We start from the raw sequence: 17,837 nt of genomic DNA on the forward strand, positions 1-17,837 counted from the left end.
TAATGAGAAGGTGTGTCCAAACTTTTGGTCTGTACTGTAGGTGTCCTAATACTTCTGTCTATACAGTGTATTTTGTTTACTCTAATCATAAATGTAGAATATTTCAGTTCTAACGGTTGGTTGATAAAGGTTATGTTGTATGGCTATTAGGGAAAGGCTGTTTTTCTTGTTGGGCTCTATGCCCTTTTTATTTTCTTATCGAAATCAATTCCTTTCTCAGACCACATTCCTCCCCAGTATATGTATATTGATACATCATATGACAGATATATCCATAGGGCCCAAACACAGAAAAGGGGCCCTGTACAAGAACAATAAATGGGCCCTTTCCAGTCCAATAGTTCATTATAATGCACAATTCCACCTGTTTTGGAGGTGAAAATGAGCCCCCTAACCTCTTGGGTCCTTGTGCAGCTGCACCAATGATATGTCCGCCCCTGTGCCCTATGTTCCCGATGTTTGCCGCTTTCATATACAGAGGGACTCGTACTGTGCAGTATACAGTGCTCTCTATATACAGTATAACCAGTCACAGTTTCCACACTTCCAGTAGCTGTTGTCGGACTGATTATTGCTGTAAAGGCTGACTTATGACTTTTCGTGGATAATTCTGTCAAGTTAACTAAATTCGTAAGCGGAAAATCCTGGCTTCTCTGCTTCATTATGGCAGTATATTGGACAATTTCAAGTGATGCTCAGGGCGACTTTCTCTAGAGATTTTTCTTTCTTTGGTAAATTGATTTTTATGACTTTGTTCTTCCCCTTACAAATTTACAAAACAACAAGAACGAAAATGGAGCAAAAGCACAAATGAGTTATTTTAAAGTGAAATATTGAAAAGTAGTTTTTAAGTACAATGTGACCTCCCGGAGTGATGTTCTGCCATTGCACGTACTGTATGCGATAACTTTGTATGATCTCTTTGAAGTTCATTTTAGGTGCAGAGCTTCTCATTGTTACTAGGTCTGACTTATTGAAAGGCTTGTCCTAGATTAGTAAATCATGGCTGCTTTCTCAGAAGAATAGCGCCACACCTGTCAATTGGTTGAGTGGGGTACTGGAGCTCAGTCCCATTCACTTCAATGGAGCCCAACAACTACACCAGACTCAGTGCACCCTTACTCTGTACAATCATATTAAACAATCACAACCTAGAAATTAATGCTTAAACTAAAAAATACAGTGTATGGTTGACCTTACTGTTTGTCATTTTGCGGCATTTTCTGCATAATCCTGTATACCACAGAAATTATAATTTTCCTGCTTTTTGTTATTTTTGACTGGTGGTCAAAAATGGCGCTCCACTAAAGGACAGGGCTTAGCCAAGCTGTAGGGTTAACAATTTGTTTTTATCATACTGCAAATAGGGGAGAGGATCCTGCTGCAGCCAGTTGTCTTACGGCCTGATATAAGACAGTAATCTGAAGAGGAAGGACACTAGGACACATAGAGAACATTTACTTTTATATTTCTCAGTTTTCATTGTAATGTGAAACAAAATAAGATCCATATTTTTGTTTTTCACTTTCTGTTTTTTGTTCCTTTTAGATATGTGGTAATCAGAGAGATTATTGCAGGGGTGGGGAGCCTTCTTTCTGCCAAGGGCCATTTGGATATTTATAATATCATTCACGGGCTATATAAAATTATCAACTTAAAAATGACCTTGCTGTATTTGGTCAAACAATTAACTCACCCCTAATGTGATGACTGGAGCTGCTTTTCTTTGGTCAGACATGTGATATGAGGTGTATGGATGATATTGCTACTCGCAACTGATTTTCCCGGTTTGTGTTGGTCTGGAGTGCAGTTGACGGTGATAAGTTTTGTAAAGAATGTCTTGCAGCAATAAGTTGTACTGAACACAGATACATAATACACTGCTTCTCTCCTGAAAGTGGGAAATTCATCACTGCTTGCATTACATTTATAGAACTCAAGCAGTGGGAGGTCTGCAGTATACATTACTGAGACTGTTGTATATGCATCACACAGGAGACACTGAGACTACTGTATACATCGCATAGGATACACCGAGACTGGTGTCTGTACATCACATAGGAGACTACTGTATACTCATCGCGTAAAGGCACCAAGACTGCTTTATACATCACATAAGAGACACTGAGACTGCTGTGTATATATATCACATAGGAGACACTGAGGGTGCTGAATATACGGCACATAGAATTCACTCGGGCTGGGGTATATACAGCACACAGGATACATTGTTTTACTTACGTGGTTGTGGAACCACTGTGCCACAGTCCGGGGAGAGCCTGGAGGGGCTTAACTAAGCGAACACCTGGTTATTCACTAGAGTCCCTGATGGTAAGGTTAGACTTGAACCCAGGTGGACACCAGGTGCTACTCCAGGACAGATCCCGGAGCCGTGGCAGCTGACCCCCAAAAGGGCAGGGAAGCAGGACCAGCCAAGAACTGGATTAGCAGGAGGGATTCGGCTGGTAGACAGATGCGGAATTCTGGGATAAGCAGGACAGGTACAGGAACATGGGACGGCCACAGGTACGGGATCACAGGTGCGGGTATACAGGTTCAGACGGATCAGGAACAGGACTAGGCACAGGTAGGGCAGGTTCAGATGTAGGTACAGCAGGATGGACTGGAACAGTGCAGACTGGGCGGACAGAATAAGATAAATGGAACGGACAGGATCATATTCAGAGCGCACAGGTACAGGGACCTTACAACTTGGAAACAGGTAACACACAGGATACTGAAGTTGGTAAGGCACCTTCCCTTTGAGGAAGGTGCCATAAATACCTAATGTCGGTGCCATAAATACCTAAAGTCTCCCAGACATTGGCTGGGGACATTTTCAGAAGCGCGTGCACTGCTCCTTTCAGAAGCTGGGAGCAAGCGCGCCCTAAACATTCCCCCAGGAGACCTGAGTGTTGTGCGCAGGCCCTGGAAGGAGAGAGATGCCGGGGGAGCGCGGACGGGTAAGTGAACACGCCGGCGTCCATGCAAAGGGAAGCAAGGGGATATGACACGCCCCCTGGGCCGTGGGGTACTCGGTGCCGGGCCGGTCGGTGCAGTGGATGTCACAGTGGCAGTGACCCGGTCCGTGACCCAGGGCGGTCAATAAAAGGGGATTATAGTTTTTATAGTTTAATGTTCGTGACGCCACCAGTGGTATGCGGCTTTATGGAGCCGCCGCTGCGGTGCACATCCTCTGGAGCTGATGATGACGCAGCAGAGTTGGTTCAGCTCTCCACAGCCAGAGCTTAGCTCCAGGGCAGGAAATGGTGATGTTATAGATGTTGCTGTGCAGTGTAGTGCAGGGGATGGCACAGATAATAACCAGTCCACAACTTAATGGCGGTTTCCTCTTATCTTTACTTGCGGTGGTTAGGCAGACCGGGGCACGGGTACTAGCTGGTAGTAGAGGTCCGGGCGGCCTGGAAGCAAGTTGGGAATCCACCTCGCCAGGTGGAGTTGTAGGCCTTCCCTTTGCGCTAATCTCTTTGGCCCTGCTGCATGAAGCTATGCTGTGGCTCTCGTCCCTGAGTAAAACGTCTCTGTGCTCACCCGTTTGGCAGGCAGCTCGGGCCTTCCTGGGGTGTCGCTCCCACGTGGCGATGCTGGGCCCTATGTGCTGCTGAGCCTCCGGGCGTCTGGTGGGGCTAGGAGACCTGCAGTCTTCTGTCCTCCGGTTTCTGCTGCTGGGCCTTCAGTGCCCCACAACCTCAGACTCCGGTGTCCGGTTGTTCTACGCTCCTCTCTGGGGTGAGCTGCCGTGCAGCTCCACTCCCTGGGTCTTTTCTCTTCGTTATCCTGTCTTCAACTCCTCTCACTCACTCTTACTAACCCCGCCTCCAGATTCCAGTTGCTAAGGGGAGGAGCTCCCCTTTCTGGTCTGGAGCCAGGAAAGTGTTGTATGCTGGTTAACCTGACTAGGGGATCCCTGCTTGCTTCCAGGCATGGCATCACCTCTTGTGAGAGAGGCAATGCCGCTGTGGCAACCGGACCCCTGGGGTGCCACAGATACACATGCAAGGGCGCCACGCTGTTGTAACACATTGAGACTGCTGTATATGCATCATGTAGGAGACACTGGCACTGGTGTGTATACAGCACATAGGAGACACCGGGATTGCTGTATATACAGCACAAACACAGGCTGCTGTATGGATTCTACTGGAGACTCTGCGACTGCTGCTTTCATCATCGGGATGGGAACACACAACAACTCCGCCCACAAAGAACGTCCTGGCACTGCCCACATCAGGACGTAATCCTTTTTTGTGTGTGCCACAGTGTTGAATAGTGAACACTGCTTGTCTGTGCTCGCAGGCTGGGGAGGAATTAAAGAGCTGGTGGTCCAAGTACTTCGGTCCCCAGGAGTCTGCCTGGAGACCAGAGGAAATTACATCATGGTCCGTTTAGGGCCCGCATGCCTGAGGTTTCCCAGGCCTCGATTTTTGGATTATAAAAATAAGTGTTATCTACATATTTGTCAGATACAATAGGTGTCTTTTACAACACTACAGTGATGTAAAAGAGTTACTAATATGTATGCTAATGTAAATAGTCAGTTCTCTCTAGGATACACCTTTACCTGTATATAGTTTTTCATGTATGTTAACTATATGGTCCAAAGCATTGGGACATTGGGATTGTGTTGAGCGAATTTATTCGACATTTCAAATTCAAATTCGGATTCGTGTTCGGGGTTCCGGTTTGTTCGCGCCAAAAAATTAGGGATGTTCTTGGGCGGAGCCAATTTTTTTGCGTGAACAAGCCAGAACCCCAAACACGAACCCGAATTTGAAATGCCGAACAAATTCGCTCAACAATAATTGGGATGTCTAAATCACTGAATTCAGGTTTTTCTTTAAGTCCCACTGTCACAGCAGTATAAAATCCAGCCCCTCGCCATGCCATCTACCATTATTGTCTTGGGATACAGTGACAGAGAGGGGTCAGAAGATATTGTGTCATCTGGCTACACATGCACCTGCACTGGATGGATCTGCTTTGCCTTCCAGTTAGCTATGCAGATTTCCTTTGTTGCAAGGGTTAAGCAGTGTAGATTTCCCTTGCTCTGTTGTTGCAAAGGTTAAACAATTCTGTTTGTCTACCAGAGCTCTCCGTCCTAAGTTATCTCAGCTGTTCTGAGTTTGCCACTTCCCTCTTGTATTCACTTTTTAGTTTGAGTAATTGCCAGTGATAGCTTACTATACCTTGGAGTTAGTATGGGAGCTGTGAGCCTTGGATAGAGAAACCGTTTAGGAGTCGTCTCTGGAGATTGCAGTTTGGAAGTTTGGTGTTATCCTTCTTTTATCTCCCTTTTTGGTTTGCCTCATTCTTCCTTTCTTTTCTTTAGTTTGGGTGCGCTTAGAGTCTTTGCTGTTTTATTTACCCTTGTCTCCTCCCTTTGTGTCTGTATTTTAGAGCAAGAGTAGCGTTCCTGCTGCCCCACGCACTAGCCAGGGCCTTTCTTAGGGCAAGACAAGGGATTAGGAACGTGATCGCCGCACGGGGTGAAAGTATTCGTCTAGGGACGTCGGGGCTCAGGGTTCCACAGGGCAAGATTCAGGGGTGCCCCTTTATTCTTTCCCTAGTTGCAGTACTTCCCAACCCAATCCTTCTCGCTGTGCACCGTCTGACTCCTTAGTGGAGCATGACAATCATTAACATTCGTGAAAGAATGAATTGCTCTACTGAGCTCACTAATACCAGCGCGGTCCTGAAATAGGACATTACCGGTGTAACAAGTCAATTCATGAAATTTCTTCCCTTCTAAATATTCTACCATCAACTATGAGTGGTGTTATTGAGAAGAAGAAGATGTTCAGGAACCAAAGTAATTCAGTCCTGAGGGCGCAGACCACTTAAAGTTACAGAGTGGGGTCACCAAGTGAGAGGCAAGGAGCAGAGGGCATAAAAATCTTCAACACTCTGCTGAGTCGATAACTGCAGAGACCACTGGCATTGGCATCAGCACAAAAACTGTGCCGGGAGCTTCACGACATTGGTTTCCATGGTCGAGCAGCTTTATACAAGCCGTAAATCACCAAGCACAATGCCAAGCATAGGACTCTCAAATCTTAATATTTTTCTAGTTACACCCATACATTCTACTATCTCTGTGAGTCTCATAGACATTGTATGGAGCAGCAGTGTTCCTTGTTCTTGTGATCAGTGGTTTGGTGGATAGATAATAATAAATGCTTTTCGTTCGACAATCCACTTATTGTCTCCAAGTGATTTGTAGACTCTGTTCTTATCTAAATCTGCCCCCTTTCTGTACTTTTAGTACTTGCTCCAGGATTGGTGGACGCATCCTTTGTTATTGGACAAGGCCAGGAAGGAAATATCATGACAAGTGTTATTAGTATTTTGCTTTTTTCATGACTTTTTAATAATTACAAGTCCTGTGGTCTCCGTCACAGATTGCCTTTTCGTATATCTGGGCTTGTTACCGGTACAATCTCTTTCTATAGTGCGCTTTAAGCAATCGGGTTGAGGAAAGACGCGACATATATACTTTGGCCTCAGTTCGAAACCATCAATTCTAAGCTCGGACTTGTTTTTTTCCACTCTCAAGAACAGTTTTTAGGCAATACCGGACAATTGTATTTCGAGAACTGTAATTTCAGTCCATTTGTTACATCCACGTGCAGGTAATTCTATGTTTTCTCTGACTTTTATGCTGTCATATTCCAGTGACAGAATCAATAGGAATTATTTGTTTTATTTATTTTTTGTTTTATTTAAAAGGTTGAAATAGAAGGAATGTCGAAATATAATGTACTTTCCTATCATTCCAAACAACCCGTCACATCTAAGAAATTGAAATAGTCCCAGTGACTGACATATTCCCTCTAAGAGCTTAGAAACCTGTCCATGGACCAAACCGAGTATGCACCATTGAAGACGCACTTAAGATGTTCTTAAATCCGTATCAATATAAAGTGCATGTGAATGAGACGGCCATTGGCTTTGATGGATCATTGATTAATCAGCGATACGTGTATACCCAGAGGAGAGCGGAGGATGAGACATCATTTCATTATACTCTGCAGCACTGGGGCCTCTATTATCAATGTGCCGGTGAATCTTCTGATCCCATCAGTTTCATATACTTACGGAAACGTACGGCTTCATGAGTTTTTGATATTTTGTTACAGAATTTGGTATTTGAAAGTGGCAGATTGGGTCATTTCTAACAGGTACTGTATCTTTTAAAGGAATACCATATGAATGATTAACATTCCTTAAAGGGCTTGTCCACTTTATCTTTTTTTTACAAATGTGTTCGGGCCACGTTTTTGTATCACTTACTAATATATAAGTATTACAGGTTCTCCTCCTTCACTTATTACTGTAGACTTCCTGATCACAAAACAGTTGCTGATGGAGGAGCATGTGACCACACCTGTCCAATCAGCTTCTTCTGAGGACACTGGTGGACAAGTTTGGTCACACGCTCCTCCATCAGCTGCCATTTTTAGTACAGGAGAGCTGTACAGACTGAAAGAGAACCTGTAATACATATTAGTAAGCGTCACAACATAATGTTCCAACACATTAGTTGAAATAAAGATAAAGTGGATAATACCTTTAAGGGGTTGAATGATCAAAAAAAAATCCATTTTATTATAGCCTTTTATTGAATTTTGAGTTTATGTAGGTGGTCCTCTTTATAGCCATGAGCGCAGGTATATTGAGTATCTCTCTCTCTTGAGAATATGTCCTTTCCTGTATTTCGCAGACCACCCATACATGTGAATGAAAACTGTGTAATGCCCAATTCCCCCTGTTTTATCACTTTGCTATGCACTTTGTCTAGGGACCCTTCTACCAAGTATGATTTGTGGGGAACTCATTCCCATTTTTAGTAAAGCCTACTTGCTTTTACATACTTATTGACATTTCAATTCTCCAAACTCTGACAGTCAACCAGGGTGTCCCCCCAAAATCCACGAGAATGGCCAATTTTTGGGTTTGGATTGTGGGGTTGTCCCATGTTTGTGTACATCTTACCATAAATCGGTTGTACCTGGAATTGCAGCTTAGCTTCATAGCTCATAAAACCTGGGGGCAGAGATAAATGATGCGTCAAAACAAGGGCTGTGGAGTTGGAGTCGTGGAGTCAGAGTCGGTGTCTATTTTGGTGGAGTCGGTATAAAATGGACCAATTTCGACTCCTAAAATATATAAGAAGTTGGGTTCAGTAGTTCAATGCAGTATGAAATATATGCTGTAAATGTTTTCATAAGAATTTGGGAAAGTTATGAAATGTCCTATAATTGTCTGTTCTGTTCCTGATCTAAGGATCTCGGCTTTTAGTTGAGATGAATCTGTGCTGCACTTTATGTACATGCTCAGTAGTGAGGCCGTGAGATGAATCTGTGCTGCACTTTATGTACATGCTCAGTAGTGAGGCCGTGAGATGAATCTGTGCTGCACTTTATGTACATGCTCAGTAGTGAGGCCGTGAGATGAATCTGTGCTGCACTTTATGTACACGCTCAGTAGTGAGGCCGTGAGATGAATCTGCTGCACTTTATGTACATGCTCAGTAGTGAGGCAGTGAGATGAATCGGTGCTGCACTTTATGTACACGCTCAGTAGTGAGATGAATCTGTGCTGCACTTTATGTACACGCTCAGTAGTGAGATGAATCGGTGCTGCACTTTATGTACACGCTCAGTAGTGAGATGAATCTGTGCTGCACTTTATGTACACGCTCAGTAGTGAGGCCGTGAGATGAATCGGTGCTGCACTTTATGTACACGCTCAGTAGTGAGGCCGTGAGATGAATCGGTGCTGCACTTTATGTACATGCTCAGTAGTGAGGCCGTGAGATGAATCTGTGCTGCACTTTATGTACATGCTCAGTAGTGAGGCAGTGAGATGAATCGGTGCTGCACTTTATGTACACGCTCAGTAGTGAGGCCGTGAGATGAATCTGTGCTGCACTTTATGTACATGCTCAGTAGTGAGGCAGTGAGATGAATCGGTGCTGCACTTTATGTACACGCTCAGTAGTGAGGCCGTGAGATGAATCGGTGCTGCACTTTATGTACACTCTCAGTAGTGAGATGAATCTGTGCTGCACTTTATGTACATGCTCAGTAGTGAGGCCGTGAGATGAATCGGTGCTGCACTTTATGTACACGCTCAGTAGTGAGGCCGTGAGATGAATCTGTGCTGCACTTTATGTACATGCTCAGTAGTGAGATGAATCTGTGCTGCACTTTATGTACATGCTCAGTAGTGAGGCAGTGCTGCACTTTATGTACACGCTCAGTAGTGAGGCAGTGCTGCACTTTATGTACACGCTCAGTAGTGAGATGAATCTGTGCTGCACTTTATGTACATGCTCAGTAGTGAGGCAGTGCTGCACTTTATGTACACGCTCAGTAGTGAGGCAGTGCTGCACTTTATGTACATGCTCAGTAGTGAGGCCGTGAGATGAATCGGTGCTGCACTTTATGTACACGCTCAGTAGTGAGATGAATCTGTGCTGCACTTTATGTACACGCTCAGTAGTGAGATGAATCTGTGCTGCACTTTATGTACACGCTCAGTAGTGAGATGAATCTGTGCTGCACTTTATGTACATGCTCAGTAGTGAGGCCGTGAGATGAATCTGTGCTGCACTTTATGTACATGCTCAGTAGTGAGATGAATCTGTGCTGCACTTTATGTACACGCTCAGTAGTGAGGCAGTGAGATGAATCTGTGATGCACTTTATGTACACGCTCAGTAGTGAGGCAGTGAGATGAATCTGTGATGCACTTTATGTACACGCTCAGTAGTGAGGCCGGGCTGTGGAGTTGGACTGAGTCTGAGTCGGAAGTCAGGGAAATGGAGGAGTCTGAGATTTGGTTTACCGATTTCACAGCCCTGGTCAAAACATAATTATTGACACTGTGGCATATATGGACTTTTTAAGATAAAACTAACCAAGAGTTTTCTCATATGATAAACCCAAAATAAGCTGTTCCTACATCAGAATAAATGCAGAAAAATAAGGTGTAATACAAAGGGGTTGGAGATGGACATGGCACTCAGTTATGATGATTGACAAGGCGCTGTTCGTACAGGTAACTATAATGGGCATGGTAAGCCAATATGCAGTCTACAGTAGCAGTGATAAATAATGAATGTATGTGACAACGATCGGCGAATACCCCATACAAGACTAGTGAAAAAAGGTGATACCGGGGTTACAAGGTCTTTAGACACTATGCATAATAAATGTAATGATTGAATAAACATTCTTGGGCTTCCATATGTTGCATCAAAAATACAAAGTCACTGACCTCGACAAATAACGGGAATTCCCATGTAAAGCGCCATGGAATTAATGGCGCTATAATAATAAATAATAAGAATAAAGTATAAGTGCAAAAATAGAAGAAAACAGTAGGATGTTATGCCATAATACGGTAATTAGCAGGACCCCATTCATACAGGTACGCAATCATAAAGATATCTGAATAGAGAGGACATAATCATAAAGCAGAAATCGGCGTGTGCTGCATACTATGACTGGCAGTGCACCGTCTAGACCGTATAATAGCAGTGATGCAGAGTCTTTTATATAAAAGTAGAAAGTGTGTCTCTAAATACTGCTATGGATTGGAATCGATTAATGAAGCTCCCATGATAATTCACTACAGAAGCCTGGAGGAGTCATGCCATTAAAACTTTTATAAGATGATTTCACATTGTAATTCCTATGGTATGAAAATTAGAGGTCCTCAAAAACATATAAATGTAAGGGGTAATGATTCCTTTACACCATTAGATATCCTTCTCTCCTAGTTTATAATGGGACCGTATGAGAGAAAAAGATGAAATAAATGACATCATTAAATTCTATGGGAGAGTATTGTGGGCATGCTCTGTATCCTGTGCAGAGTACACTGTGCAGAGAGGGGGGAGGTGAATGGCGGATCCTGTGTTTTCTGTGTTACCTTTCATTGTAATCCTGTCTGTGGTGATAATAAGGTAACTACTGAAAATCTTTACAGAACAGGATGATTAGTCTATTATATGGCTGATTCGTCAGAACAACGGCAGCATGTTTTTAAGATTTTTTTTTTTAAATATAGACAGTGACCTTAAAAAATTAAAATAAATAAAAAAAAATCTTAAAATATTTAACATAAACTGTTGATTTAAAAAATTAATAATTTTCTGACAAGTTCCATTAATTGTGACTCTTTCTACCAGATACGAACGACTCCTGCAGACCTGCTCCATAGCTCTAGTCGGAAAATATACTAAACTGAGTGATTGTTACACATCCGTCTTCAAAGCTCTAGAGCATTCTGCACTGGCCATCAATCATAAGCTGAATTTAATGGTAAGTCATTGTTATTTCGTTATTATGGCCAACAGATCAGAAAAAAATCACGGCCTGTGAAAAATTGTCTCCCAGCCTTCTGGCCCATTTACAGGAGTAAACAGTTGTCAAGATTCCAGCGTTTGTCTCATCATACACCATACTTGTGTAATGTTAATCGGGTAAACGACCGAACGATGTGTCCAAAAATGCTCGTTCTTGAAATAATTTATATGATCGAAAAATTATTGTTGCTCACTCAGTGATTGTGTAGTGTAAATGCAAATTGTCTACGCAATAAACGGTATTGTTTCTGCCTTACTTAATAGATGTAAATTATTAATGATTTATTACAAGATTCTTGTCAAATCGAAATACTTCTCTACCATCAAGTAGATCGGTTATCCTGATCACATCGATGATCGCTTACACTATTATCTACTCATGTAAATGGGACTTAAAAGGGAGCCTGTCACTTGATTCATGCTGCCCAAACCACAGGCCCATGAGTCGTAGCCTGGCTGCATGATTTGATGAGAAAATATAGTTTAAAGAGCCAGTCGGAGAATGTTGAGAGAGACTTGATTAATCTGGCATCACCCCCAGCCGGCTTCCTCCACCCTGCTCCAGTTGATTGAAAGGTCTCTGCATGCGAATACTTAGGGAGCAATCTGTCAGTCAACTACAGCGGGGGCAGCGCCGGAGTAGTCGCATCTATTTTTTTGGTCCCTGGCTGGCTCTTCAAACTATGTTTTCTCTGAAATGCCGAGGTGTTTCTGTAATGACAGCATCCCTGCATGGTGCCACTCTTTCTCCCCGGCAGGGACGCCACAGCTTCTTAGAGGCATCTCTTGCTGTAGCGTACTGTTTCCAGGGCCTGTACACATCGCACAGATCTCCCGACAGCGCGCTTAGGACGCGCTCCCTACTTCTTAAAAGGACAGCGCACACCCTCTGGAAATGTCCCTAGCCTATAGCTGTGAGGCATCAGTTACTTAAGGCACCCTCTCCTGTAGGGAGGTGCCGGAGCAACTTTAGTTTCTAGTTAGTGTTTGTATCCACTAGTCTGTTCATGAACCTGTTCCCAAGCCCGTCCTGTCTGAACCTGAACCTGTTCTTAAGCCCATTCTGCCAGAACCTGATCTTGAGTCCTGAACCCGTCCTATCTGAACCTGCACCTGCATCCTCTGCCAGTGTTCCTGAACTGGTCTCGTCTAATCCCTGAGTCAGTCCAGTCTGAATATCCTGTTCTCTCTGAACCTGATCCCATTCTTTCTGAACCGGCTCCTATCAATTCTACCCGTGATTCTGAGTCTGTGTCTGATATCCTGACCCTTGGGGTCAGTTACCGCAGTATTGGGGACTGACCTGGAGTAGTATCTGGTGGCTACCTGCAGCTCAAGCCTAACTCCGCCATCAGGGGCTCTAGTGAAAACCAGGTAGCCGCTTAGCCATACCCAACCCATGGCGCAGTGCGTCCATGACAGTTTCAGAGTGAAACATACCTGCCTGCAATCCTGCAGCTTGTCTGTGATTCATTCTGCCCATGGTTTGGGCAGCATGAATCGAATGAGAGGTTCCCTTTAAAGGAAATCTGTCAACAGGTTTTTGGTATGGAATATGAGAGCTCATTGGTGTAGAGGCAGAGAGCCTGATTCTAGCCATGTATCAGTTACTGGACTGTGTGGTGTTTTTCATTGATAGAATTCCTGTTTTCTCTGCAGTAGATTTAGCAGTGCTCAGAATGATGAGCTCTGTATAACCCCGCCCACACCCCTGATTGATCGCTAACCATGTATATTATACATTGTCAGTAAACTGCCAATCAGTGCTGTGGGCGGGGTTACTATGAGTAGCTGGACTGCTTGGCACTCAAAACACCTAGTCCTGCAGTGATAATCACCTGCTGATAAAATGCTTATTGTGTTGAAACTACAGCAAGATGCTGAGCAAGTGACACATCCATGGAATCAGGCTTTCAGCCCCTACATTATGCTAAAACCTGGTGACAGATTCCCTTTAAGCTGGGTTTACAGTCACAAGTCTCTCTCCATTCAGACCAATCTTGCAGATGATGAAACTGGACTGAATTTGCCATTTACTCCAACAGGTATTCTCTTCTTCCCCATCTGTTGTAATTATCCTGAAATGAAACCTTCCAATTCCTTGTAATGGCTTTGTCTTCTTGACCCCAATTCTTCGTTTGCATTTTTATCAGCTACATTTTATAAGCTACTTTTCTTTTTTCTTGTGTTATTCAATGCAGTTTTGGCTTCAATTATTTTTAAAGTGGCCAAGTGGTTGATGAATTTTGCACAAAGTGAAAACGTCAACTTTATTTTGTCTTTAATCTTCTTCTGAGACTTTTTTAGAGTAAAAAGTCTCAAGTTTTGCAAAGTGTCACAACAAAATGGGCAAAAAATGTGATGGTATGCATAGTCCCAGGGTGGGACTGGAGGACATTTGAGATAAATTTTGTGACATTTCCAGATGTCGCAAATGATAAACCAGAGAAAACTTCTGTAAATTCTAAATCCTGCCCACAATGGTGAACATAAAAAAAAACAAAGACACAAATTAAAAGAATTAGGGTCAAATGAAAAACGGGTGAAAAACACCAAAAACGAAACAAAAAAAGCTGCAAATGCAATAATAATTTGTGCCCTGGATTGTTACATGCTACCAGCATTGTGTTTGGCAGACAGATTTTTAACAAGTTAGATTTTCTGACAGATGAGACAGATTTCGATCCGATCAAATGTCCATTTACTGCACCAATTTTGATCATATGAATGCACCCTTATATACTCATAGTAGTATTTTACAGGGGCTCGGTGAAGTTGGTCTTCTGGAAGAAATGAGAAACACAAAGGAATAATGTGGTTCTCCATCATCTGTTGAAGATAAAATCAACACAATGGGCCCGATTCATCAAGACTGGCATTGTTCCAGTCTTGATGTTTGGGCATGCTGGAGTCAGACGAACCTAATTCATGAAGAGGCCTCTTGATGAATGTGGAACGTCTGACGAGTGGCGTGCACTCCGTGCGCTACCCAAGAAATCTCACTCCTGGAGTGAATCATCTGGCATAGGGAATGCCAAAGCTCTTCATGAATTAGACGAGCTATGGTGTCACGTCCCTATCCCATCTCCTCCCAGAAACTAGCGAAAAGCCACAAAATGTAGGCGCCATTCCAAGTGATTTTTACAACTTTTTGAAACTTCTCTGGCGAGTAAGCTTTGGTGAATCAAGCCCACTGTGTTGGAATCCACCTGAAAAAGGCGTTGTGTGCACATAGCCTAAGGGAGGCACTTGTCACGGGAGCAGCAGCCTCTTCTTCCTAGAGATGCATATGTGCTACGCCCAGGTGTTCAAAACTCTGCTGATCTGTGCTTTGCTGTTTTTGTAACTCCCATAGAAGTGAATGGGAGTTAAGAAAACAGCATAGCTCGCTGTGCTGTTACTACCACTTCCTTCTGTGGGACTTATGAAAACAACATTTCACATCTCGCTCAGCTGTTTGCAGAGTCCCACCCTTATGTACCTGGGGCCATGAGACAGGTACCCCCATCGTTGCCATGATTGGTTAATTTTGGAATAAGCCTTTACACTTTTGTTTTTAAAATGTTAAAGGGATTGTCCAAGTTTTTAAAATGAATGGCCTACCCCCGCCCTTCAAACGGCTCATCAGCAGGGTGGCCGAAAATGGTACTAAGTGGAGAAGTACTAACAATGGTTACAGATTATACAGAATGTATCTCTTACTATTATTCCATTTCTTTTCATCTTAGTATATAGACTCTGCCGAGCTAGAACCTTCAACCAAAACAGAAGACCCTGTAAAATACCACAAGGCCTGGGAAAAGATGTGCAAAGCTCAGTAAGTCCCACATCTAGACTGATATATGGTACTGTAATATGAATAATAGGATTACTTGTGATTTAGGTCGGAGATGGTCCAGGTTACATTGTGAATGAGAATTAACATTTTTTGTATTCATTTTAAGAACCTGCATTTACCTTAAAGGGGTTTTCCCATGAACGAAAGTTCATTTTAATCAATAGATCTTGGAATAATAATAACTTCCGCAATTGGATGTGATTAAATAAAATGTTCCTGTGCTGAGATAATCTTATAAATGTGCCCCTGCTGTGTACTGTGTAGTGGCTGTGTCTGATCGTGCAGGAACATGGTCTGATCATACCACAACTCCTGGACAGGTGAGGAAGCAAGCTCCGCTGCTCACTGCCCGGACATCAGGGCTTCTTCTTTCAACCATTGCACGCCTCATCTTCCTTTTCTTAACTGTAGATCGAAACTTCCGGGCCGGGCTCGACCAGATCTTTGCATTGTAAGGTCGCACCGAATATCGTGCCATCACAATGTTGCAACTTTAGATGCACAGTGACCCCTGAGGCCCAGTTGCATTAAAATTCCTAACCTTTAGTGAAGAACAGGCAGATGAGATGAGCAATGGCTGAAAGAAGAGGCCCTCATGACCGGGTAGTAAGCACTGTGATGGTCGGAGAGGTGAGCGGTGAGAGGAGTCTTAGGGTTTTTTTTTTTTTTACCATTTGTCAGCCCTTTTTTTTTGATTGGTAATGGAGGCTGGGACCACAAACTGAAACTTTATCCTCTATGGATTAGTCATACATAACTGTTCCTTCCATTTTTGGATGATGGATTGAACAATGCTCCATGATATTTTCAGAGCTTTAGCAATTTTTTTATAAGCTAACCCTGCTTTACTCTTCTCCACAGCTTTATCCCTCACCTGTCTGATGTGTTCCTTGGTTTTCATGATGCTGTTGGATCCTTAATGTTCTCTAACAAACCTCTGAGGCCTTCACAGGACAGCTGTAGTTATACTGAGAATAAATTACACACAGGTGGACTCAATTTACTAATTATGTGACTTCTGGAGGCAATTGGTCACTCAGGATTTTATTTAGGGGTATCAGACTACAGGGGGCTGAACACAAATGCATGTCACATTTTCACATTTATATTTTTAAAATAATTAGAAAGCGATGCATCATTTCCTTTACACTTCACAAATACTTGCTATTTAGTGTTGGTATATCACATAAAACCACAATAAAATGCATTTAAGTTTGTGCGTGTAAAGTGAAAAATTGTGGAAAAGTTCACGGGGTGTGAATATTTTTTCAAGGCACTTTATTCCTTTTGCAGTAGTATATTTCCTTGTCATTTATTTTTATAGGTTAGTTTGTAAAATAATGATATATAATCTAAGCCTTAATAAATAAAACAAACTATTTAATGTAAAAACATTTTGGAATTAATGTCCAATATAAAAAAGAAAAAAAAAAGAGGTCAACAAAACATTATTTGATGCACTGTAGATGGCAATACTAATCATTACTGCTTGCCTGGTGTCTTCATGTGAAGATGAAGACTTTATGGGATACAAAATATTTTTTCACATAAAGTTATTGACAATTAAATCCAGGGAGAGCAACAATGTATCCTGACAGTGGTAGTTATTGTGCCTTTTGCGTGATCGGTAGGAATGTTGAACTTCTAGAGACTTTAGCTCCATTGTCGTCTTCATCTTAAAAAATCTGAGCAGAAAATAGATTGAAATTTCGGTCGTGAGCGGCTCCCTCCGTCTGTTATAACTTAGTGTCATGAAGCAGATAATGCAATAAATTGATCTCTCTTTACATACAAAGGAAAAAGATGTATATTCGGTTTACATTGGCAACATATCTGCCGTGATCCATGTTCTTTGTGCGTTAGGAGGTCTATATCCCAGTGCATCTGTTATGTTCTGGATGTGGTGGGGCCAGCGCTGCTGGGGGGAACCGTAATTTTATTTCCGTGCTCACAGTCATTTCATCCTCATATGAGCCGGTCTACTCAGCATTGCTATTAGGCATAAAACCTGTAACATGTAGGATCTGATGTAAATCTCACCACTTGAATAATACATACAGGAGAAAAAAATACCCCCCCCCCGAGAAGAATTTCTGTTAACCCCCCCTTCTTGATTAAAGGGGAAATTTGCCCATATCCGCTTTTTACTGATACACTATATAATAAAAAAATATTATGAACGTTCCTCCATAAGTGTAGAAAACATTATACATAGCAACAGTTAATAGCAAATATATATAGTTTTTATTATTATGATTATTATTTCTTTGATTGTGCAGACTTCCTCTCACCTCCAATATTTTAGTTGAAATTGCAGATATATTGTTCCCACTGGGTGATACTTTTATAATACATATAGCTATGTAGGGAATAAAATGTTGTTTTGTGCGGAGCCTTTTGGAGGCGATAAAGCTTTACTACACAAGGAATTACATGCTGCTCTTGAACAGTTTATCTTTTCAGTAAGTGCGATATGCATATTGCCTCTTCAGAGAAAAAGAGGAACTCTATAGCGCCACCTATTGGAAGCAGCAATCCTACAAGTCACAATCAACCCTTTAACGAGTCGTGCAATATGACTTAGGATAAAAGCCAAATCAGAAT

At 42.5% G+C, this 17,837-nt stretch overlaps 1 protein-coding gene across 2 annotated transcripts in view; it reads left to right on the forward strand.

The window, feature by feature from the left end:
- CTPS2 (CTP synthase 2) overlaps nucleotides 1-17,837 on the forward strand; it is a 235,292-nt gene that overhangs the window by 54,624 nt on the left and 162,831 nt on the right. For both annotated transcript variants that reach the window (XM_073668039.1, XM_073668038.1), the window contains 2 exons: nucleotides 11,219-11,351; nucleotides 15,124-15,212. In XM_073668039.1, coding sequence (XP_073524140.1) covers nucleotides 11,219-11,351; nucleotides 15,124-15,212 — 222 coding nt within the window. The remainder of the gene's footprint in view (nucleotides 1-11,218; nucleotides 11,352-15,123; nucleotides 15,213-17,837) is intronic.

This window comes from Phyllobates terribilis, unplaced genomic scaffold, assembly GCF_046119375.1.
Source record: "Phyllobates terribilis strain yellow unplaced genomic scaffold, ASM4611937v1 Scaffold_2__4_contigs__length_985480577, whole genome shotgun sequence".
In the NCBI taxonomy this organism is placed as follows: domain Eukaryota; kingdom Metazoa; phylum Chordata; class Amphibia; order Anura; family Dendrobatidae; genus Phyllobates; species Phyllobates terribilis.